Source organism: Manis pentadactyla, chromosome X (genome assembly GCF_030020395.1).
Source record: "Manis pentadactyla isolate mManPen7 chromosome X, mManPen7.hap1, whole genome shotgun sequence".
In the NCBI taxonomy this organism is placed as follows: Eukaryota; Metazoa; Chordata; class Mammalia; order Pholidota; family Manidae; genus Manis; species Manis pentadactyla.
In genome coordinates this window covers 126,033,969-126,058,604 of record NC_080038.1, presented here as the reverse complement: position 1 = coordinate 126,058,604, position 24,636 = coordinate 126,033,969, and the positions used below count along the sequence as shown (strand labels likewise).

Below are 24,636 nucleotides of genomic sequence, written 5' to 3'. Positions count from 1 at the left end.
AAAAAAGAAGAGGTGGGGTTCCCCGCCGCCCGCCACAACGGGAGCATGGCAGCCGCTGAACTGCGGGAGGCACTCAAGCGGCCGACTCGACCATTTGGCCATCCGCACAGAAGTCATGGAGCACCCGGAGGTTTTTACAGTTGAAGAAATGATGCCTCATATTCAACATTTGAATGGAGCACATAGTAAGAACTTATTTCTTAAAGACAAAAGGAAAAAGGGCTATTGACTGGTGACAGTTCTTCATGACAGACAAATTAATTTAAACGATCTTGCCAAGCAGTTAGGTATTGGGAGTGGAAATCTGCAGTTTGCTGATGAAACAGCCATGCTAGAAAAACTAAAAGTTGGCCAAGGCTGTGCCACACCCTTGGCACTCTTCTGTGATGATGGAGATGTGAGATTTGTTCTGGATTCTGCTTTTCTGGAAGGTGGACATGAAAAGGTATACTTTCATCCAATGACCAATGCTGCAACCATGGGATTGAGCCCTGAAGATTTTCTCACATTTGTGAAGAAGACAGGACATGATCCCATCATACTAAATTTTGATACAAACAACAAATTGGGCTAATGTTTAGAACACCTTTATTTCTGAAAGATGTTTTTGTAATTGATAGAAAGCACTAAAAGTGATAAAGTATTTAGCACCTCAGTTTGATGACTACCTGTTATTTTAGGAATTTTTCATCTTCAGGGAGCTAAGTTTAAAAGGATATATTAAGGTAGTTTTACCTCAGATTCCAGGGCCCTATCCCCCATGACAATTACTCATTGAAGGAATGCCTTCAATAATTAAGACTAAATTAACATCAAAGCCAAGACTGTTAACAAAGATTAAGTGTCTTATATCTTCTTTAGGGTGTTTATTGTACTTGAAAAGAGTAAGATGCAAAAACAGCATACATAAAATTATACATATAGGGAAAAAAATCAAAAGGATTATAGCAATACATTAAATTGTTGATAGTCGTTATTTCCAGGGAATGAGAATTAAGGTAAAAGAACTCCCCATCAAATAATTAAAACAAACATAGGGGCAAGGGCAAAAACTTCCCATTACTGGGTATTTGTTTTTAAATCAGTGATTTTTTTCATTGAAATAATAAGCTACCTTTATAAAGTATATTTTTAGAAAATGTTTATTTAGAAAAATTACTCGAAGTATGGAAAATGTGATAATCATTACACTGATGAAATTACATTTTAAACAGCAGAGGCATATCCATTGGAAACGTAGACCATTAAGCGTTTGTTTTGTCTTTATGTTAGAAATGTGAACATGCTTGAACAAGTTTCTTCTGCTAAGCTATATTAAATTTTACTTATTCCCTTTCAAATGCCATCTGAAACAGTATAAGACCCAGGATTATGTATTGCCAGTTGTCATGTGGAAACTGGTTCAAAAATAAAGGAAAATTGACATGTTTTTTCACCTGATTACTTAAATTCAAACAAAGCCCTTCCTTAGCTGAGGATGTGACATAAACTAGACAATAAAAATAGTCTGGATATTTCAGGAAAATGTTCACATTTTTCTCTAGTACAATCACATAGGATATTTGTTAGATAACCAATTTTCCTAAATTTGGTCACAAAAATATAATTTCTGTTTGGCAGAGATAGTGTACTTAATTTTTACCAATTTGTGTAACTAAGAGGCAAAATAAAAGTAAAAACTTGTCAAAAAAAAAAAGAAGAGGTGGTACATATATACAATAGAATATTACTCAACCATAAAAAGGATGAAATATTACCATTTGGAATAATATAGTTGGACATAGAGGATATCATGCTAAGTGAAATAATCCAGGCAGAGCAAGACAAATATCATATGATTTCACTTATATAGGGAATCTCAAAAACAAAAACAAACAAGAACAATAAAGAAATAAACCCACAAATATAGACAACAGACTGTTGGTCCCCATAGGGAAGTGACTGGAGGGATGGGTGAAATAGATGAAGGGGATAGGGTGGTGCAAACTGAAAATTGTAAAATAGACATAGGAATGGAAGCACAACATAGAGGACATAACCAATAATATTGTAATATCTTGGTATGAATATGTGGCAATTACAGTTATTGTGGCAAACATGTAGTAATAATATATAATTACTGAGTCACAATGTTGTACATCTGAAACCAATGTGATATTGTATATCAACTTTATTCCAATAATGTAATACAATACAATACAATAAACAGAGGCTTCTAAATTACCTAACACTGTGACAACACATATATCAAATATCTCAACAGGAAATTCTAGGAATGGACATAAGAAAACCTAAAGCAGCCTCTTGGACAGGAACATTTGAAGGCCTGCTACAGGTTGAGTAGGTAGATACAGAGCTTAATCTACAGAGCTTAATCTGACAAGGAGCATGCTTGTTTTCCTGTGGACCATGGATTATGTGGTGAGCAGTAAAGACTAATCATTAAAAGCATAATTAGTGAAAGCCTGTGTGGCCTTACTGTGCTGTCTGTAAGAGCTTTAATTCCTTCATCTATAAAGTAGAAAATAATTATATTATCCATTCCTTAAGATTGTTCTGAAGATTAAGTGAGATGATGTCTATAAAATCCAGAAATTCACACACACACTCAATTAATGGGTAGTAATATTATGGGCACCATTCCCTCCCATGCCAGAAAAGTAGAGATTGCATTTGATGGGAAGAAAGCCATGTGAACTGGCCTGTCAGAAAATATCAACTGTAAAATTGGCATGTGTGGTGTTTTTGTCAGACATCAAAGATAGACAACCTCTAAAGTTTCTAGTGTTTTGTAGACATCTGTAGTCTTAGTACATCTAGCAGAGTTTCAGCCATTAGCACTGTTCCAAGTGGTCCTTCCACACAGCAGCAGTACAGTGACAATTGCCCAAGACAGTGGCTCTAGTTCCTTGAAGGGTCCCAAAATACCTTTTCAATAAGCTGAGAAAAATGGTCAGTCTAGTTTAGGTGCTCAGGGTACTTTCTACTTTCTTTCTTTGAAAATAGCTGACTCTATTAACCAGTCACACCCCACTTCCTAAACATGCTGTATATTCTGTTTATCTGTTGCTGTATGACAAACTACTTTATAATTTATAAAATAGAAAAAATCATTTTATTCTATTTTAAGATTTTCTAGATGAAAAATTTGGACAGGACTTAGACAATGCTTCTGTTCCATATGGTATCAACTGGGATGTCTCAGCTGTGGTGGGCTAGTCTGGAGGTTTCAAAACAGCTTTGCTTATATGCATGGTATCTTGACATGGACAGAGAAAAGCAGTGGGCTCAGCTGGATCCCTCCCATTCCATTTACTCTAAGGCCCTCTCCACATCATCTCGGTACCATGCTAATCATATATGTTATATGGTGACTAGAAGTTTCCATAACGTGTTCCCAGACACAAAAAGTGGGAATTATATCTCTCTTAAGGCCTGAGCCTGAAAACAGACACAACATCCCTTCTGCCATATTCTATTGGTCAAAGCAGTTCTAGAGCCCAGCCTGATTCAAAGGAGACTGGGCACACCTAGATTCACCTCTTGATGTATAGAATCATTTTGTTGCTCATCTGCCATGTTTTTCAGCATGCCTGCTTTCACCTTATACCTAACAATTAAATTAATTCATTAAAACAATTTTCATACTACACTGTTAAGAGCACTAGAGTTAGAACAACCTGGATTTGAATCCTAGTTCTGCCTCTTACTGGCTGTGTAACCTTGGGCAAGTAACTAAACCCTCTGAGGCCCAGATGCTTTATAAACTGAAGGGTAATAACAATAGCTGGCTCACAGTTCTGTTGAAATAAGACAATATAAAATGCTTAGCACAGTGCCTGGCACATTGTAAGTACCCAATAAACAATTTTGATGATGAAATAATTGGTGATACAGCATTATAACTCTTCATGTGGCCGTTTCCAAACTAGACTACGAGGTCGAGAATTTTGTCCTATTTGTTTCTTCAACCCCAACACCTGGCACAGGGCCTAGCATCCAGACATTGAATGGATGGACATATGGGTGCCTGGACAGCAGCAGAGGAATGATATGTGCCTCCAGTGTAACTCCCTGGCTCAGATGTGTAGAGAGAATGGAGAATAATATGTATTGCTAGGTAACTAGGTTGAGTGAGTGCCAAGTTGCTGAGCAGCAGGATGCCTAAGGCTACACTGTGACATTACCTGAAATTATGTAATAGAGCTGCAAATCTAAGGAGCAATCTGGCGCAATTAACACATGGCATTTGCAGCATTTCCAGTAAGCTGGAACTTTGGGAAGTGCACGAATTAAAAGAGGGAATGTGAACCAACATCTTCTGGCACTTCCACCAAGGGCTGTGCCAAGGAGCAAGAAATCAGTAGGGGGAAAAGGGTGCTGGAAGAAGAAGTGGTAAAAGCAAAAACTGGGTAGTTGTGGAAAAGACTTGGGAGGAATACCGTCGCCTTTTCCACTACCCTTTCATAAAATGATTTCAAATCTCCTTCAGAAGTTTGAGTTCCTAACATGAGTGGTAATGCTACATATCTGGTGTACCCCTCAAGCCAGGTCAGGGGCCTCAAAAATGGAGAGAATTTCTCTGGTGTTCTATTCCCAATGTGTTTCAAATTGTTGGGCTCGTTCAATGTTTGAAGTTCTACAATACTTGAATAAGGCTCACAATTTCAAATGCTTATTTTCTTGGTTGGCATTGGAAATTCACATCTCCTTTGGTGCTTAATGGTTGAAGATAAACTTAAAGAAGTAATCAATGTGATAGGAGCCTTTGAAACATCCTGTACAACCTGCTCTCTAGCAAGCCCCGCTCGGCAATGTAACCTATAGAAAGAACTCTTGGCACATTGAACACAAGGAAGAAAGGGAGTTATCTACTCTGACTTTAGCCATATGTCATGAATACACTTGCTTTTAAATGAATTTCATAAAATATTAATGTAATCATAACAAAGAGCAGAGTGGTGTGTACATCAGTCAGGAGTTATATTTATCCTGTGTATTTGTTTTTTGTTTGTCTCCATTTATTAGTAGACAGTACGTGGAGACAGCATTTCTTTCTCAGCCAAAGTGACAGAGCTTGTTTAATGAACTGATGTTTCTGTAATCTGTGCTAAGGTAGAGTTGTAAGTGACAGAGTTATATGAATAACAATGAGGAGGCAGGCAGAACAATAAAAGGAAGACAAACATTTCAGTAGGAGGGGAAAAATAGATGGGATTGCTTATTTGGTGCACAGTCTAATCTGATCTTTTCCCACTGAAAATTAGCAGTTGGAAATGGGTGAGATAATGTTAACAATTTTTCCAAAATTTTATACACAAGGAATCAAATTTTCTAAAGACATAAGTGGCATCTTAACCACAGTGCTCTTATTCCACAGCATAGGAATACAGGGTATCAAGGGCCTTAAATTCTCCAAGATGGAGAGGAAGACCTGGAGCCCCTCCCCCACCCACATAGAGCCTGATGTACAGGAGGCCATCACAAACATTTGTGGGATGTGGGAATGAATGCCTGAATAAGTGAATTTATTGGTGTGTTTATGCATGTTTTAAATGGAAGGAAGGCAATTTACCTATCAGGACTACCACCTATCATGCCTGAGCCTTTCATATCTGTTCTGTCCTTTCATCCTTTGAGCTAAATGTCATAATTAAGCCCACTTTTACCAAATGGAAATGGAGACACACAGATATTAAGAAACCTTCTTCATGATCATATGACTAGTGTGGAGGAGAGTAGTGATATGAGAGCCACAGGGGAGTGTGTGTGTGTGTGTGTGTGCTCATGTGTGCATGTACATGGGCATGTTGGGTGAGATGACAGATGAAGGTTAAAAGTAATTTGTTTTCAGAAAACTAAAATTTCTTCTTGGAAGAAACTTTTTCCTTCCCAAGCAAATCCAGGGTCTTGACATCCAATATGACAAGCATGTGGAGGATGGGAAATGCCCTAGTCTTCTTGGGCTGGCTTTGCAGTGGGGACCCATGTGCCACCCACCTACCTATCTGCCCAGTCACAAGACTCCTTGCTACTGGTCCTATTGTACCTGAAGTTCTGCTTTGTAGGAACTGCAGATTCTTCCCACTGTTTAGACCCACCTTGTTCAATATCTTAGAAGGCCACCTAGGGGACTGATTTACAGCCACCTTGAGGGCATCCTTTTGGCCATGGCCCCTTGGGCCTGTGTGGTGAGCAGGGTAAATTTTGGGGGAGTAGGACCAGCTACTGCTACCACACTGCCCTAACACTATGAGAATTCCTTATGTAATACTTTGCGTACAGTCCACTGTGCATTCTATAGCAGAGCATAGGGTTGAACTTCCATTTTGATTCAGAGACAAAATTTAAACAATGAAATCAGTACCACCCTTAGACCCAGAAAAGCAGGGCCCCTGCCCCAGGCCCACATCTCAGGGGACCCCATGCTTCAGAATACCTGCATTGATATTTTCTAAGCTCCCCTACAATGCTGAGGACTAGCCAGGTAGGTAGTATGATTAACGTAGATGCCCACAGTCCAGAGAAGATCTTATATGGGTTCTGATCACAAGAAGAACCCTTAGAAAAGGGTTGAACTTTTCTAAGTTCCCCTCCAGTGGCTGGGACTGACCAGGCTTGCAGTGTCATCTAAGTAAGAGCCCCAATCTCAGACTGAACCTATATGGAACCCAGTCTCCATTTCCCCCTTTGGGGCCCTCTCTAATCTTCTACCGAACATGTGGAGTCAACTAGTCCCAAGAAGCTTCAGAACTCATGCCTACAGAGTCCACCCGGAGTCTCAGTTCCAGGAAGGTGGCCTGGCGAGTAAATCACTCCAGCTGGCTGGTACAGTATTTTTTTCATGGAATTGTGTGAGATTGTACCACCAGAATATTGTTGATGCTTATTTGGAGTGAATCAAATTGTGTATATAGACAATCCACACAGAAAATATTTGCTGAGGGTTCCCCACACATCCTAGAAGCACCCCTGAATGAGACAAAGGATGACACAACATAAAATAAAATTCAGTGGCAACATGTATAGACACAGAGTTTTAGACACAGAGTTAAGAATGAGCCAGAATTATCTGGAAAGTGTTCCTCAAAGAGAGTGGAACTTAAGCCAGGCCTTGAAGTATGGGGAGAATTGAGGGAGGCTCAAATGATTCCAGGCAAGGAAAATAACATGAACAAAGGCACAGAGAATAGTTATTCATTGACAATTTTTGTGCTATGCTTTATGCTAAACACATTACATTCATGATTTTATTTATTCCTTATAGCTCCCTGTAAGGTAGGTGGAATTAACCCTATTTTTCAAATGAGGAAATGGAGTTTCAAAAGATTCATCCTACTAAACAAAGGGTGGAACTAGGATATACGTCTGTCTGGTCCCCAAAATTGTACTCTCTTAATACCATGCTACACTGGAAAAAGACAGGGATAACAAGAAGCCTCATCTGAATGGAGCAGAAGGTATGTGTTGGGAACTGGTTGAAGGCAAGATCAACAGACAAGGTGCAATCATCTAGTGAAATATATTGGATGTCAAACAAAAACAAAGAGCCCCATCCTGAAAGGAAAATGCACAAGTATAATATAATATTTAAGACCTGGTAGTGCTAATACCATGTTTTCTTAAATATTTGCCTGTGTCTTCGACAGATCTTTGGTTTGAAGTTAATAAGGTAACATTCTGCCTCTACTTGACATTGCCTGGTGTCATTTATTGTTTTCTCTTTCCTCTCCTTTCTTAGACTTTGATCCTGCTCTTGGAATGATGACTGGAATTCCACCAATAACTCCAATGATGCCTGGCTTGGGAATAGTACCTCCTCCAATTCCACCAGATATGCCAGTAGTAAAAGAGATAATACATTGTAAAAGCTGTACCCTCTTCCCTCCAAATCCAAGTAATATTCTGCTTTTTCTCCACACAAGTCACAATGTTCTGGTGTCTAGGAACACTTTCTTTTCCAAAAGAAAATCCAAGGGCTTCATAGATGTATGTAAAGAAGTTTCACCTAGAAAACAGAAGACAGGGAAATTTTCTCTTACTAGGCAAAACTGAATTATGCACAGAATAGTAGGTTTCTGTGTGTCAGGTGCAGTAAAATGATAAAATATGTTTCTAATGCCTTCTGGTAAGAAATTCGGGTTTGTTGGTAACAGAAGGAGGCACCTGACACAAATTGTTCAACACTTGTCATTTATGGTCTGTCCTTTTCATAACTGGCCTACATGCTGCTGATGGCAGAAGTACAGTATAGTCGGAGCCTACCTGAGGCACATGAGAATATACATTTGGTGCTAAGACTCCTCCACTGCTACCAGCTAGTAACACATCACTCGAGCTACTGCTATTCAGCTAATGGGCTGTGATAGACAAGGAGTTGATGTTCAACTTACTGTGAGTTGAAAGAGGAACACTGAGACTAAGTCAAGCTACTTGCAGCCATCCAGTCAATGCAAAAATGATCTAGGGTATCTCTCTTGTCAGTAATGAATAGGTTTCTCTTTTGACTCTTAAAAACATCTGCAAAGATATGGTGACCGTATTTCAATTAAAATGTAGCAGTAATAATTGCCTCAAACTTTTTTCTAGATTTATTTGGGTTTGTATTTACTCTGAATGATCAGAAGCTACTTCTGCATGTGACCCAAACCTCATTAAAGCTTTTTCCACAGTCATAGTGGTGCTGGGTGTTCTGCTTCAGGGAGCTGCCTCTATGGTGCCAAGAGCTTAAAGCTGTTTGTTATGGGACGCACTCAAAGGTTCAGGCCATAGATCAAATGTACTTGCCTTATCAGGATAAACATGAACCTCTGACATGGGACCAGACAACTATTTCATCTTCTACCTTACAGAGGAATCAATTAATCATGGAATCAGGCCCTGGTAGGGACCCAGATTCTACATAGTGTGGTCTGTTCCATAACCAAGAGGATTTTAGAGTCAGTCAGGTTTGGTTGGATGAGTCATCTTGGCCCCTTTTGCTAGTGCAAAATGTTCTTACAGCCTTCTTTAAGTCTTTGAACTTGGGGTACTACCTTCCAGACATTATAATAAATCTGGGAGGCCAGCATTTCAGAGAACTGAATTGGGAGAAGAGCTACAAGAGAATGGAGAATAAGGTGGCCCTAGTAGGCCTTACCTGTCAGCTCAAGTGGCCAATTCCTGGATTTGTGCTTAGTGCCTAGGTGAAGGAGCAGCACTGATGAACCCTTGTCTCTTACTCTTAGTGTCACTGTCCCTACAAATGGGCAATGGAATTTTTTCCTTTGTTCTTTCTTCCAGTGTGTTGCTTTTGGATTAGAGATAGCTTTGCAACACTGATACTACTACGTTTTTTCACTTCAAAAGCCATGACTTGAGACACTGCCAGTATAAACCTGCTTATGTAAAGGTAGAATCCTGTTGATTTAATCATTCTTTTATCACATAATCAGCCTACATCAGGCTTTCATTGTCTCAATCAAGTCTAACCTCACAGGATGGTTCATAGCCTATAATGTCTAGTTTGGGTGCAAGAGGAGATTTTAGAGGATGTTCAGTTTTTGAATTTCCAAAGAATAGCAGAAATACCTTATGTATAACATATAGATCACACTGTTGAGCAGTCTTTAAATGAATGTAGAAATACATGGCTTAAAGAGGCTTTAACTTTTGATAGTCTCTAATAAAAGAAATAGATATCTCTCAAATACATTTATCTTTCCTCACCTATAGCCATGCCTTCTCAGTTCTGAGTTGGAAGAGCAGCAAGAAGCATCTTGCCTTCATGACTCATCCTTTAGTTCTTCCTCTTTGTGTTAAGAATGCTGATAGGGCAATTAGTGCCAGTAAAGTTGTGACTTCTGGGAAGGAACCTGGCTTTGGAATTGAATTTAGAAAATAATCATCCTCATGCAGTTCAACCAAGTAAACTGCTGTTCTATTTCCTTTTTAGAACCTGAATTTTGTTAAAAGGGAGCTCAGGTTATTTGGGTAGGGAGAACACAGAAGCCTGCCTTAGTTCTCTTTGGAAAGGAAGGAAAAAGTGCCATTTTTGTTAATAGCCCCAGAACTTCATGAAGGTAAGATGGGCAGAGCAGTGAGCTGGGACGAACAGGGATTTGGCATGACTGAATCCCTTATCTTCTCCAGAGCTACCAACCCTGTCTCATAAGGTCTTGATTATAAACCCCAATACATACTCCTACCTGCCTCTGGTATATCCTCTTGCACTCGGCCTCTCAGCAATGAGATCCTCTGATTTAGGGACTCTTGTAGTCTTTATGCACCCATACAATTTGCTTCTGTCTTGTTGCTTCATTAGAAAGTATCTTCACCATCAATGCCTTCCCCTCTCTTCTACTTGACACTTCATCCAGGTGCTTGTCATATATACAGAACCCTAAATGTTCTAGGGATCCCACTGCCCACAAATTCAGAGTCCAACTCCTGACTCTGAAAGCCTTTCATGGGTTGCTGCTTCTCAGTTTCCCTTGCTGATAACCTTCTGTTCTCTCTGACTTCTTATCATTGCAGAGCCCATGGTTCAAGTCTTGGACCTCTTCTCTATCTATATTCTTACCTTTGATGAGTTCATCCAATCTCATGGCTGAAAGCTATCTATATACCAGTGATAGTCTAAATTCTATTTTTAGCTCAGACCTTGCCTCTGAGCCCCAAACTCATATCCAACTGCCTACTTGATGTCTCCATTTAGATGTCAGACATCTCAAGCTTAATATGTTCAAACAAAACTCCTAATCTTTTCCCCCAAACCTATTCCACTAGAATCCTTCCCTAACTCAGATAGTGGCAACTGCATCATTCTAGGTGCTCAGCTTAAAATTTAAGAGTCATCCTTGCCTGCTTTCCTTCCCTCACATACCATATTTAATCTGTTAGAAAACTGTCAGGTCTACCTTAAAATATACATCTAGAATCCTGCTATTATCATGATAACTACTGCTGTGACCTAGTTTATATCCACCATGATACATTTTCTGAACTATGGCAATAGCCTTCTATTGGTTTTCCTTTTTCACCTTTACCCTCTACAATCTATTCTCAAGAAGCATAGACAGAGTGATCCTTTTTAAAACCTAATTCAGATCACAACCCTCTTCTACTCAAAACCCTTTTTTGGCTCCCTATTTTACTCACAATAAGACCAAAGTCCATTTAGTGGCATAGAAGGCCCTTTATGATCTGCCCTTCCACTTCCACATTGTCTCTTTGACTTTGTATCCTATTACTCTCCTCCCCACCACTCACTGTTGCAGTTATACTGGCCTCCATGCTGTTTGGTGAACACAGCAGGCAGTGTTCTATCATAGGACCTTTGCACTGGTTCTTCACTCTGCCCAGAATACTCTTTCCCTAAACATCTGCCTGACTCATTCACTCACTTCCTTTAAGTGTTAACTCAGATGTGTCTTTCTCAGTGACCCTGACAACCTATTTAAAAGTACAGCCCTCCCTACCACGCTGCCAATACTACTTATCCTCTACTTTTTACATAACACTTATTACCTTTAAACAAACTGTGTAATTTATAGAATGTAAACCCCACAAAGACAGTGACTTTTGTCTGTTTTATTCACTGATGTATCCCCAGTACTTAGAAAAGTATTTGACGTAGTACGTGTTCAATAAATATTTCTTGAGTGATAGAGGGATGGATGGATGGATAGATGTGTGGATACAAATGGAGAGGTCAGAGATCTAGAAAGCAAAGCAAGAGACCATGGGGTAATTATGTGACATGCTGACAACTTCAAAATCTGTATTTTCAGTCCATATCTCTCCTGAGCTTTAGACATATAGCCAACTGACCATTAGGTGAGTCTGCATCAAATGTGCAAAAAAATGGTATCATAGTATAAGTGGACAAACTGCCAGACTAAACGTCAAGAGAACTATGTTCTGCTCCCAGCTCTGTCACCAACCATGAGATCTTGGGCTGTCACATAACCTCTCTGGGTCTCTTTAAAGTAAGGATATTGGGTTATATTAGCCTAGATACCACCAATGTTTCATCTAACTCTAAAAATATAATTTTGACATTAAAAATAAAGCTATCATGATAATTATTCACCTAGGCAAAAGTGCCTCAAAATGTATTAAGAAAAGCAAGAGCAAATTGGTAGGTGGCACATAGAGCTTTGTATCTTCAGTGGAGTAGGTAGTATAGTATAATGGTTAAATGCTCAAACCCTAAAGCAACACAGACCTGGTTTCATATCCCAGATCTCCACTACTAAATAGCCATGAGTTCTGGGGTAAGTAACTTAACCTCTCTAATCTAGACTAGGCAAAAGCAGTTCTGGTTTGAAAGTCCAGTGCATTAAACTAGACTGGACCATGCACCAGTCTCTTTAAGACAAATGTTGAATGAGTACCTCCATTGTCCTAGAAGCAATACCCTCTAATTACCAGGAGTCAAAGATATGGCAAAAGAAAGCTCTCTAGAACGTAGTTGCTTTTTGTCACAGGGTGGCTATCAGAGATTTACTGCATTCTCAAATTGCAGTTTTCAGGTGGTAGTATAAGAGGAAGACACACCGTCTCTCGGAGAAGTCAGTCTTGCCAAGATTTTTCACTTCAGTTGATAGACCTTCTGTATGGAGAGGCTACATTTTGAATCTACTATGAAATAATATGAGGTTTTTCCTCTATAATATGAGAAGTTTAGATCAAGTCAGTGGTTTCCATCCCTAGTTACACATTAGAGTTGCCTGAGGAGCTTCTAAGAAATAATGCCCAGCCTGCACCCCAGATTAATTAAACCAGACTCATTGGAGTGTGGGCCAAGCATTGTTTGTTTAACTCTCAAGTTGATTCTAATGTGGTGCCAGAGTTGAGAATCTCTGGAAGTGTGATGTCCAGAATCACTTCCAGTTCTTTAAAAATCAGAAGCATAAGTCTCAAGAGATTCTGGACTCATTTTCCCCTTTTTGGCTAAAACTATAACCTCTGCAGTGTCCATGACTTAAACATTTCAGATTCCTGCTCATTCGGTTATCTTCTTTTTCCCTTTAAACTTCTCAAATGAACCCAAAAAACCAATACAGTGAGTACTCGAAATTACAGACCTTTAAAAAATTAACAGAAACTTTGTAAGTTCCTTGAATCCCTCTACCTCTTTTATTGGCTAAATAAAGGGAAAGAGAGCATCATAAGAACCTGCTTATTCTCCATCTTACTGTGCTGATGGACAGTGACTGCATTGGAGTATGGGTGGGGACTTGATAATATGGGTAAATGTAGTAACCACATTGTTTTTTCATGTGAAACCTTCATTAGAGTGTATATCAATAATACCTAATAAAAAAAAAAAAGAACCTGCTTATTCTCAGCCACACTAACAGAGAGTGGTAGCAAAGTGAGGAGGCTAGAGATGCTGATACCGAAGGGAGCTCCCAAATCATCTGCTTGCCAACTTGGATAAGTGTCAGTTGGGAGCTTTGGCCTAAGCTACAAGTGAGATTCATTTATTTTTGCATGTGAGCTATAATCACTGGTTGTTGAGCTCTCCAAATCTTAAGCTGGGAGAATTATCATTGAGAGCTGAATGGAAAGAATGGATTACACAAAATAAATCCTTGCAGATACAAAACCAACACTAGAAAAACCCTTGGCCATCATGCTTCGTTTTTTTGGGCTATGAACTGTAGGATTTTGCTTTAGAAAAGCTCTGATACATATAATAGCAACAAGGATCTGGCAGATACAACAGGCTTTAGGTGTAAGATAAATAGAAAGCATATTTTTAAGCAGAGGGAGAATCATCTCATTAAGTAGGTTTTTAATGACTCTCTATAGCCAAATTTATCTCACTTTAGTTAGTGATTTCCCAGATGAGCTTACTTTCTCTGCTGTCTTTCATACTTCCCTCTAAATGCTGCATGATTGGCTCTGGACTGCATCTCTCCAGCAGGAATCTGAGGAAGGGCTCACTGGTATCGAAAAACAAAAGGAGTGGTTTGTTTTGTACTCTGGCTGACTTTGTCAACCAAATCATTCTGATTGCTATAAACATTTTTGTAAATGTTCACCCCATCATTGTCAGATTAATCTGGAAGCAGTTCTTTCAGTAAGCATGAACAGAGAGAATATAATAATTACAAACTGATTTTTTTAAAAAAAACTTCTCTCAGGGACAGTGGTTCTGAGAATTGCTGAAAGTAAGAATTTAAACTGAGTGGGATTTCCCCCACTGTCTTTCTTAATAAAAATGACTGAAAATTGGGCATAGCTGCATTGTCACAACAAAAGGCAAGAACTAAATTAACAAACTCTGGATGGGACCGACAGATGGGTCTGAGTCTTTATCCTGTAGACATCAAGGTCACCAAACCATTGAATAAAATGGTTTTCAGGTTCATGTAACCAATTTGCTGTGGAGCAGAGATGAGCACCTCAGAAGCCACATGCTTCCGACACTCTTAGGCAAACGTCTGATGGGGACGGTAAGGCTATCTCTTGGACATGTTAGATTTCTAAGAGGTCTGTCCCTAGCAAACATTTCAATTTCAAATTTAATTTCAAATGCTTTTGCAATTACACTTAGATCTTCCTCCTCCTGCAACCCGAGAACGACCACCAGGATGCAAAACAGTATTTGTGGGTGGCCTGCCTGAAAATGGGACAGAGCAGATCATCGTGGAAGTGTTCGAACAGTGTGGAGAGATCATTGCTATTCGGAAGAGCAAAAAGAACTTTTGTCATATTCGCTTTGCTGAAGAGTACATGGTGGACAAAGCCCTTTATCTTTCTGGTAGGTGTTTAGTCATGAGGATTGTGCCCACCAGGCACAGCACGGAGATTGGGGATCAGTGTACTTGCAGCTGTGGCAGCTAAAGTTTGGATTTAATGGTACTCCATCTTGACTTCAGAGATGTAAAACACATGTTACCACCAAACTTCTTCCTTTGAAGTTCTTCAGTAGTTCCCAATGGCCTTGTAATCTAAAGGCCTTCGTTATCTGTTTTACCTCTTAGCATCATCCCCCAATCCTTCCTTCACATACTATGTCCTAGCCACACTAAACTAATCCTAATTGCCAGAATGTGCCATGGTATTTTATGCCTTTTCTTCTGAATAGAATTACCTTTTCCACCTCCACCCACCATACACACATCTTTACATCCTAAAGCTCCAGCTCAGGCATAAACTCCTCTGGAAAGCTTTCTCTGACTTCTCTCCCCACTCTGCCCTCATCTAGTTTGAGCACCCTTCCCTTAGCACTTCCTCCTAACATGTCACTTATAACACCATGCTAGAACTGTCTCCTTCCACATATTTCTTCTCCACCAGAGTGTGAACTCCTTAAGGGAAGGGACTGTGGGTTATTTCACTTTGACTCCCCAGCATCTGACATATAACCTGGCACAAAAGTAGATGCTCGAAAATAGCTATGGAAGTCAGTTAGTTATCAGATATTTATTGACTAGCTGGGCAGAATGCTAGGTTTCTGAGAATACAGCAAAGATTGAGGCAGACAGACTTTCTGCCATCAGGGATATTACATTCTGGAAATGGAAAGATATGATGTATTTGTAAAATAATTAATTAATATCAGGTACTAATAAGTACTATGAAGGTAAAAATGGCTAGTATGCCTAGGGTTGTTGGAAAGCAAGTCATTTCTGACATTTGAATTGAGATCTGAAAAATATGACTGGGATTGCCATGTGAACATCTGAGGGGAAAACACTACAAAATAAGGAAGAGCAAGTCAAAGGCCCTGAGATGAAAATGGACTTGGCATATTCTAGCAGGGGAGAGAAGGTTAGCATGACTGAAATGTAGTACATGAGAGTGAGGCAGTGAAGGGAAATGAAGTCTGAAAAGTAAGCAACACCTAATCATGTTTGGCTTCTATAGTAATGAGCTTATTATTCTGGATGCAATGGGAAACCACTGGATGGTTTTAAGGAGTAGAGGGACATAGTCTAATGCACGTTTTCGAACTATCTCTCTGGGTAAAGGATGGACTGAGGGATATGGGCAATGGTAAGCCAACTGTAGCATTAGTCTGATCCAGAAGTGATAACAGTAGTTGGAGTCGAGATAGCAAGAGCTACTTTACATAACATCTCTTGTTCATGGTGAAAGTTTAGATTGGGAGACTGACGCAAAGAATTATAATTGAAGTGATTTCTGTTAAATATTATATAGTGATGTCCTTTAACTTTCGGAGTAGTTTCAAGATTGTTCCATGTCTGATCCTTTGCTTATTTTGAATTGGTATTGTTCCTTAGGGGGGCAGTGGGCAAATAAGCCTGAAGGCAAAAGACAGGGTAATTAGAAAGGGCCTAGAACATTAACTACTTCCTTTCCTAAGAATAATGATTTGGGAGAACTGGATCCAAGTGTTAGAGATTTTATGGTAGCAGAATCTTCCTTTATCTAACAGGTGCTTGTTGGACATCTCCTTTGTGTAAGTTATTGGGCTAGGTGTTGTGTAGAATAAAAAATGAGTAACACCTACTTCTTACCTTTAATGAACTTAGGGTTAATATGCAGTCATACTTTCATTTATTGAAGAAACATTCAGTACCAGGCATTGCTCAAGACTGTTAGGATACACTCAGTGCTAATAAATGATTGAAAGTTATAAGTGCTGTAGGAGAAGTATGGATAAAGTATGATGGAAGTCAAAGGAGCGAGAGAGAGGGAATGAGAGAGAGAAAGAAAGAAGAGAAAATTTCAAACTCCTGACTTGGTATCAAGAAAGGTAGCATTTAGACCAAGTCTTTGACAAAGAGAAAGCATTTGAATGTGGACAGTGAGGCATAGACACAGCATGGGCAAAGGTACAAAGGTGGTTACGTTTTGATGAACATCCAAGGAAACAGTGAGTAGTGGTTTGTGTACTGAGTGGACATGAAAGGGGGAGGAAAAATATCAGTTGTTAGCACACTTTGAAAGTCTTAATAGTTGGGTCTTTACTCTTCAGGTAATGGGGAACTGTCAAAGAAATTCTTGAACACATGATAGTTTCTAAAATGTTAATCAGACAGCTCTGTATAAAAATGGATCAGAGAAAAGAGGAGAAAAGTAGAGAGGAGGTCAGTTAGATGCATGTTGCAATAGGCCAGGGAAAAGATAATGCGGGCTGGTAACATAGAGAAGGAGAGGAAGAGGTACATGTACAATACTCTTAATGCATTTGTTAAGTGCTATAAAATATTAACTACTGAAGATTCAACAGCACTTAGCAATGATAACAGAGCATTCCACAAAAGACTGTTTTAATAATAATTGAAAGATCTCAAAAAGCCCTGAACAGTTGTACATAAAAGACAACATGCTACTCAGGAGGCATCCATCTAAAAGTCTTTGAAGTCAGCTTTCTGGTAACAAGCACCTCCTGGAAACATTCTCAGGGCTACCAAAGGAAAAGGGGTTGGAATCAGTGATGAGAAAACATGAAAACAACTAAATTTTGCCCTTTAAATTTGAACCTGCTCCCTGAAAGTTCACAAGTACTAGAAATCTCCTGAGTTGGATGACTGTTTTCCCACTTTGTAAAAGAAGGAGGCTAGAAATGTAAAAATAAACATTTTTTTATGTTGGAGTTTGAGCATCTTTGGGAGCTGGCATTGGGCGCAGCACACCAACCTCAAAGCATCACAGTATCTTTCATGTCTTTAAACAAAGCTTTCATATCATCCTCTCATTTGATCCTCTCCATGATTCTGGGAAAAGAGGCAAGGTGACCATTAATAGCCCCATTATTCTGATGGCTCAGATGATCAAATAATATGAATGGATGTGAAAGTGCACTGTAGGCTGTAAAGGGCTCTAGCAAACTTTGTTTATGAAATGTACTTTTCCTCTTTCTAAAAAGAATATGTGGCAGTTTTACTGTTACTGGGCATTAGTCTCTGTAACAGCTTTATTGAGGTATAATAGTTGAGATACAATGAACTTCACATGTTTCAAATTTATAATTTGGCATGTTTGATACATACATACATCTGTGAAACCATCACCACAATCAAAATAATGAATAAGTCCACCTCTCCCGAAAGCTTCCATCATGCCCATTTTGTATTCCCTTCCTCCTGCCCTTCCCCAAGAAACTACTGATCCATTTTCTGTCACATAAGTGTGCATTTTCTAGAGTTTCATATAAATGGAATTGTATGTATGCCTTTACTTCCTTTGTATAGATCCAGATTCCTATTTGGTATCATTTTCCCTGTGCTTGAATTTCCTTTAAAATTTTGTGTAGTGCAAGTCTGCTTCTGATGAATTCTTTCAGCCTTTGTATGTATCAAAAAGAATTTATTGCACCTTTCTTTTTGGAAGATATATTCTCTGGGTATAGAATTCTAGGTGGACAGGGATTTTTTTCTCTCAGATGTTGCTCCACTATCTTACTGCTTGCATTGTTTCCAAACAAGAAATACGATGCTACCCCTTATCTTTTTGTTTCTCTGAACAGAATGTGTCATTTGTCTGTGGAAGCTTTCAGGATATTCTCTTTATTGCTAGTGCTGAGCAATTTGATTATGATGTCCCTTGGTGTAATTTCCTTCATGTTTCTTGTGCATGAGATTCATTGAAATTCTTAGATCTCTGAGCTTTCATCAGATTTGGAAATTTTTCTGTCCTTATTTCTTCAAGAATTTTTTCAATTCCTGCCCCTCTCTCCAATCAGTGTTTCAATTAAGCATATTTTAGGTCCCTTGAATTTTTCCCACAACTCACTGGTACTCTGTTCTTTTTTTTTTCAGTCATTTTACTATTTCATTTTGAATACTTTCTACTGCTATGTCGTCAAGTTTATTAATCTTTTCTTCTGCAGTGTCTAATTCTCCATTGGTCCTGTTCAGTGATTTCTGTTCTCAACTAAGACATTGTAGTTTAAATTTCTAGAAGTTTTATTTTGGTTCTCTGTTATGTCTTTTCTGTTTCTACCTAATATGTTCAATCTTATCACTAGCTTCTTAAGCAAATGAAATCCAATTATACTAGGTTTTTTTGGAATCATTAATCTACAATTACATGAGGAACATTATGTTTACTAAACTCCCCCCATCACCAAGTGCCCACCACATGTCCCATTGCAGTCACTCTCCATCAGTGTAGTAAAGTGCTGTAGAATCACTACTTGTCTTCTTTGTGTTGTACAGCCCTGCCCATGCCCCACCCCAAGTTATGTATGCTAGTCATAATGCCCGCTTTCTTCCCTCGCCCCATTATCCCTCCCTTGCCACCCATCCTCCCCAGTTCCTTTCCCTTTGGTAACTGTTAGTCCATTCTTGGGTTCTGTGAGTCTGCTGCTGTTTTGCTCATTCAGTTTTTTCTTTGTTCTTATACTCCACAGATGAGTGAAATCATTTGATACTTGTCTTTCTCCGCCTGGATTATTTCACTGAACATAATACCCTCTAGCTCCATCCATGTTGTTGCAAAAGGTAGAATTTGTTTTCTTCTTATGGCTGAATAGTATTCTATTGTGTATATGTACCACTTCTTCTTTATCCATTCATCTACTGATGGACACTTAGGTTGCTTCCATTTCTTGGCTATTGTAAATAGTGCTGTGATAAACATAGGGGTGCATGTGTCTTTTTCAAACTGGGTTGCTGCGTTCTTAGGGTAGATTCCTAGGAGTGGAATTCCTGGGTCAAATGATATTTCTATTTTGAGTTTTTTTGAGGAATCTCCATACTGCTTTCCACAATGGTTGAACTAATTTACATTCCCACCAGCAGTGTAGGAGGGTTCCCCTTTCTCCACATCCTTGCCAACATTTGTTCTTTGTCTTTTGGATGGTGGCGATCCTTATTGGTATGAGGTGATATCTCATTGTGGTTTTAATTTGCATTTCTTTGATGATCAGTGATGTGGAGCACCTTTACATGTGTCTGTTGGCCATCTGTATTTCTTCTTTGGAGAACTGTCTGTGCAGATCCTATGCCCATTTTTTAATTGGATTATTTGCTTTTTGTCTGTTGAGGTGCATGTGCTCTTTATATACTTTGGATGTCAACCCTTTATCAGATCTGTCATTTATGAATATATTCTCACATACTGTAGGATGCCTTTTTATTCTATTGGTGGTGTACTTTGTTGTACAGAAGCTTTTCAGTTTGATGTAGTCCCACTTGTTCATTTTTGCTTTTGTTTCCCTTGCCCGGGGAGATATGTTCATGAAGAAGTCACTCATGTTTATGTCCAAGAGATTTTTGCCTATGTTTTTTTCTAAGAGTTTTATGGTTTCATGGCTTACATTCAGGTCTTTGATCCATTTCAAATTTACTTTTGTGTATGGGATTAGACAATGCTCCAGTTTCATTCTCTTACGTGTAGCTGTCCAGTTTTGCCAACACCAGTTGTTGAAGAGGCTGTCATTTCCCCATTGTATGTCCATGGCTCTTTTATCATGTTCTACATCCAATAAACATGTTTGGTGAATATGTTTGGGTGAATATCTGGACTCTCTATTCTGTTCCACTAGTCTGTGGCTCTGTTCTTGTGCCAGTACCAAATTGTCTTGATTACTGTGGCTTTGTAGTAGTGCTTGAAGTTGGGAAGCAAGATCCCCCCTGCATTATTCTTCCTTCTCAGGATTGCTTTTGCTGTTTGGGGTCTTTTGTGGTTCCATATGAATTTTAGAACTATTTGTTCCAGTTCGTTGAAGAATGCTGTTGGTATTTTGATAGGCATTGCATTGAATCTGCAGATTGCTTTAAGCAGGATGGCCATTTTGGCAGTATTAATTCTTCCTAGCCAAGAGCATGAGATGAGTTTCCATTTGTTAGTGTCCTCTTTAATTTCTCTTAAGAGTGTCTTGTAGTTTTCAGGGTATAGGTCTTTCACTTCCTTGGCTAGGTTTATTCCTAGGTATTTTATCCTTTTTGATGAAACTGAATGGAATTGCTTTCCTGATTTCTCTGTTACTTCATCATTAGTGTATAGGAAAGCAACAGATTTCTGTGTATTAATTTTATATCCTGCACCTTTGCTGAATTCACATATCACATATTAGTTCTAGTAGTTTTGTAATGGAGTCTTAGGGTTTTTTATGTCCAATATCATGTCATCTGCAAATAGTGATAGTTTGACTACTTCTTTACCAATCTGGATGCCTTGTATTTCTTTGTTTTGTCTGATTGTGACTAGGAGCTCCAGTACTATGTTGAATAACAGTGGGGAGAGTGGGCATCCTGTATTGTTCCCAATCTTAGAGGAAAAGCTTTCAGCTTCTCGCTGTTATGTATGATGTTGGCTGTGGCTTTGTCATATATGGCATATGGCCTTTATTATGTTGAGGTACTCACCCTGTATACCCATTTTGTTGAGAGTTTTTATCATGAATGGATGTTGAATTTTGTGGAATGCTTTTCCAGCATCTATGGAAATGATTATGTGATATTTGTCCTTCTTTTTGTTGATGTGGTGGATGATGTTGATGGATTTTTGAATATTCTACCATCCTTACATCCTTGAGATGAATTCCACTTGATCATGGTGTATGATCCTTTTGATGTATTTTTGAGTTCGGTTTGCTGATATTTTGTTGAGTATTTTTGCATCTATGTTCATCAAGGATATTGGTCTGTAATTTTCTTTTTTTGGTGGGGTCTTTGCCTGGTTTTGGTATTAGAATGATGCTGGCCTCATAGAATAAGTTTGGAAGTATTCCCTCCTCTTCTATTTTTTGGAAAACTTTAAGGAGAATTGTGTCTTCTCTGTATGTCTGATAAAATTCCATGGTAAATCCATCTGGTGTGGGGGGTTTGCTCTTGGGTAGTTTTTTGATTACCGATTCAATTTCGTCGCTGGTAATTGGTCTGTTTAGATTTCTTGTTTCTTCCTTGGTCAGTCTTAGAAGGTTGTATTTTTCTAGGAAGTTGTCCATTTCTTCTACGATTTCCAGCTTGTTAGCATATAGATTTTCATAGTATTCGCCAATAATTTTTTGTATTCCTGTGGGGTCTGTTGTAATTTTTCCTTTCTCATTTTTGATTCTGTTGATGTGTGTAGATTCTCTTTTTCTCTTAATAAGTCTGGCTAGGGGCTTATCTATTTTGTTTATTTTTTCAAAGAACCAACTCTTTCTTTATACTGATTTTTTCTATTGTTTTATTCTTCTCAATTTTATTTATTTCTTCTCTGATCTTTATTATGTTCCTCCTTCTGCTGACTTTGGGCATCATTTGTTCTTCTTTTTCCAGTTTCAATAATTATGACTTTAGACTATTCATTTGGGATTGTTCTTCCTTCTTTAAATAGGTCTGGATTGCTATATACTTTCCTCTTAGAACTGCCTTTGCTGCATCCCACAGAAATTGGGGCATTGTGCTGTTGTTGTCATTAGTCTCCATATATTGCTTGATCTCTGTTTTAATTTGGTCATTAATCCATTGATTATTTAGGAGCATGTTGTTAAACCTCCATGTGTTTGTGAGCCTTTTTGTTTTCTTTGTGCAATTTATTTCTAGTTTTATACCTTTCTGGTCTGAGAAGTTGGTTGATAGAATTTCAAACTTTTTGAGTTTACTGAGGCTCTTTTTGTGGCCTAGTATGTGGTCTATTCTGGAAAATGTTCCATGTGCACTTGAGAAGAATGTGTATCCTGTTGCTTTTGGATGTAGAGTTCTGTAGATGTCTGTTAGGTCCATCTGTTCTAGTGTGTTGTTCAGTGCCTCTATGTCTTTACTTATTTTCTGCCTGGGGGATCTGTCCTTTGGAGTGAGTGGTGTGTTGTAGTCTCCTAGAATGAATGCATTGCATTCTACTTCCTCCTTTTATTCTGTTAGTATTTGTTTCACATATGTTGGTGCTCCTGTATTGGGTGCATATATATTTATAATGGTTATATCCTCTTGTTGGACTGAGCCCTTTATCATTATGTAATGTCCTTCTTTATCTCTTGTTAGTTTCTTTGTTTTGAAGTCTATTTTCTCTGATACAAGTACTACAACTCCTGTTTTTTTCTCCCTATTGTTTGCATGAAATATCTTTTTCCATCCCTTGACTTTTAGTCTGTGCATGTCTTTGCGTTTGAGGTGAGTCTCTTGTAAACAGCATATACATGGGTCTTGCTTTTTTATCCATTCTGTTACTCTGTGTCTTTTGATTGGTGCATTCAGTCCATTTATATTTAGGGTGATTATTGAGAGATATGTACTTATTGCCATTGCAGGCTTTAGATGCATGGTTACCAAAGGTCCAAGGGTAGCTTCTTTACTATCTGACCGTCTAACTTAACTCATTTATTGAGCTATTATAAACACAGTCTGATGATTCTTTATTTCTCTCCCTTTTTATTCTTCCTCCTCCATTCTTTTTATGTTAGTTCTTTTATTCTGTACTCTTTTGTGTTTCCTTTGACTGCTTTTGTGAGTAGTTGATTTTATTTTTTGCCTTAGTTAGTATTTGGTTGGTCTGCTTTCTTTGGTGTGATTTTATTTTCTTTGGTAACATCTATTCAGCCTTAGGGGTGCTTCCATATAGAACATTCTCTTTAAAATATCCTATAGTGGTGGTTTGTGGGAGGCAAATTCCCTCAACTTTTGTTTGTCTGGGAATTGTTTAATCCTTCCTTCAAATTTAAATGATAATTGTGCTGGATACAGTATTCTTGGTTCAAGGCCCTTCTGTTTCATTACATTAAATATGTCATGCCATTCTCTTCTGGCCTGTAATGTTTCTGTTGAGAAGTCTGATGATAGCCTGATGATGGGTTTTCCTTTGTAGGTGACCTTTTTTTCTCTCTCTGGCTGCTTTTAATACTCTGTCCTTGTCTTTGATCTTTGCCATTTTAATTATTATGTCTTGGTGTTTTCCTCCTTGGTCCCTTGTGTTGTGAGTTCTGTGGTCTTCCATGACCTGAAAGACTATTTCTTCCCCCAGTTTGGGGAAGATTTCAGCAATTATTTCTTCAAAGACACTTTCTCTCCCTTTTTCTCTCTCTTCTTCTTCTGGTACTACTATAATGCAAATATTGTTCCATTTGGATTGGTCCCACAGTTCTCCTAATATTCTTTCATTCCTGGAGATCCTTTTTTCTCTCTCTGCCTCAGCTTCTCTGTGTTCCTGTTCTCTGATTTCTATTCCATTAATGGCCACTTGCACCTCATCCAGTCTGCTTTTAAGTCCTTATACACATTGTTTTATTTCTGTATTCTCTCTCCCGACTTGCTCCTTTAGCTCTTGCATATTTCTCTGCAGGTCCATCAGCATGGTTATGACCTTTATTTTGAATTCTCTTTAGGGAATATTGGTTAAATCTGTCTCCCCAGGCCCTCCCTCATGAGTTGTCTGGGTAATTCTGGACTGGACCAAATTCTTCTGCCTTTTCATGGCAATAGAGGTAGCTGTAGGCAGGTCGCGCATGTGTCAGCTGGGAGAACAATATCCTTTCCTGTTTGCTGGTCACCTTGCCCTTCTCTGCTGCCTGTGTCGGTTACCCACACACCTGCAGCAGCCTCCAGATTAATCCCCTAAGGTGCTGTGGGTGGGGTCACCGTCAGGGTAGCCCAGAGCCCTGCTGGGAGTGGCAGGTGCACTGGGTGTGCTCTCCTGTGATAACGGCACCCCTTCCTGCCTTGCCCTGGTTTCCTCTGTCTGTGCCAGGCAGCTGCACGCCAGCAGCAGCCTTTGGGTCTGGCCCAGGTGGCTGCGCGCCTAGAG

The 24,636-nt window shown here is 38.9% G+C and overlaps 1 protein-coding gene and 1 pseudogene across 11 annotated transcripts in view; both read left to right on the top strand.

Moving 5' to 3' along the window:
- The window catches only part of ENOX2 (ecto-NOX disulfide-thiol exchanger 2), a 302,249-nt gene that overhangs the window by 234,869 nt on the left and 42,744 nt on the right, over nt 1–24,636 (top strand). For 9 of the 11 annotated variants that reach the window (XM_057495823.1, XM_057495824.1, XM_036931200.2 and 6 more), the window contains 2 exons: nt 7,742–7,897; nt 14,549–14,755. In XM_057495823.1, the coding sequence (XP_057351806.1) occupies nt 7,742–7,897; nt 14,549–14,755 (363 nt within the window). Of the gene's footprint in view, nt 1–7,741; nt 7,898–14,357; nt 14,756–24,636 lie in introns of those variants that run through there. The other 2 variants (XM_057495829.1, XM_057495828.1) reach the window with 2 other exon arrangements.
- LOC118935139 (prolyl-tRNA synthetase associated domain-containing protein 1-like) lies at nt 46–2,061 on the top strand (annotated as a pseudogene).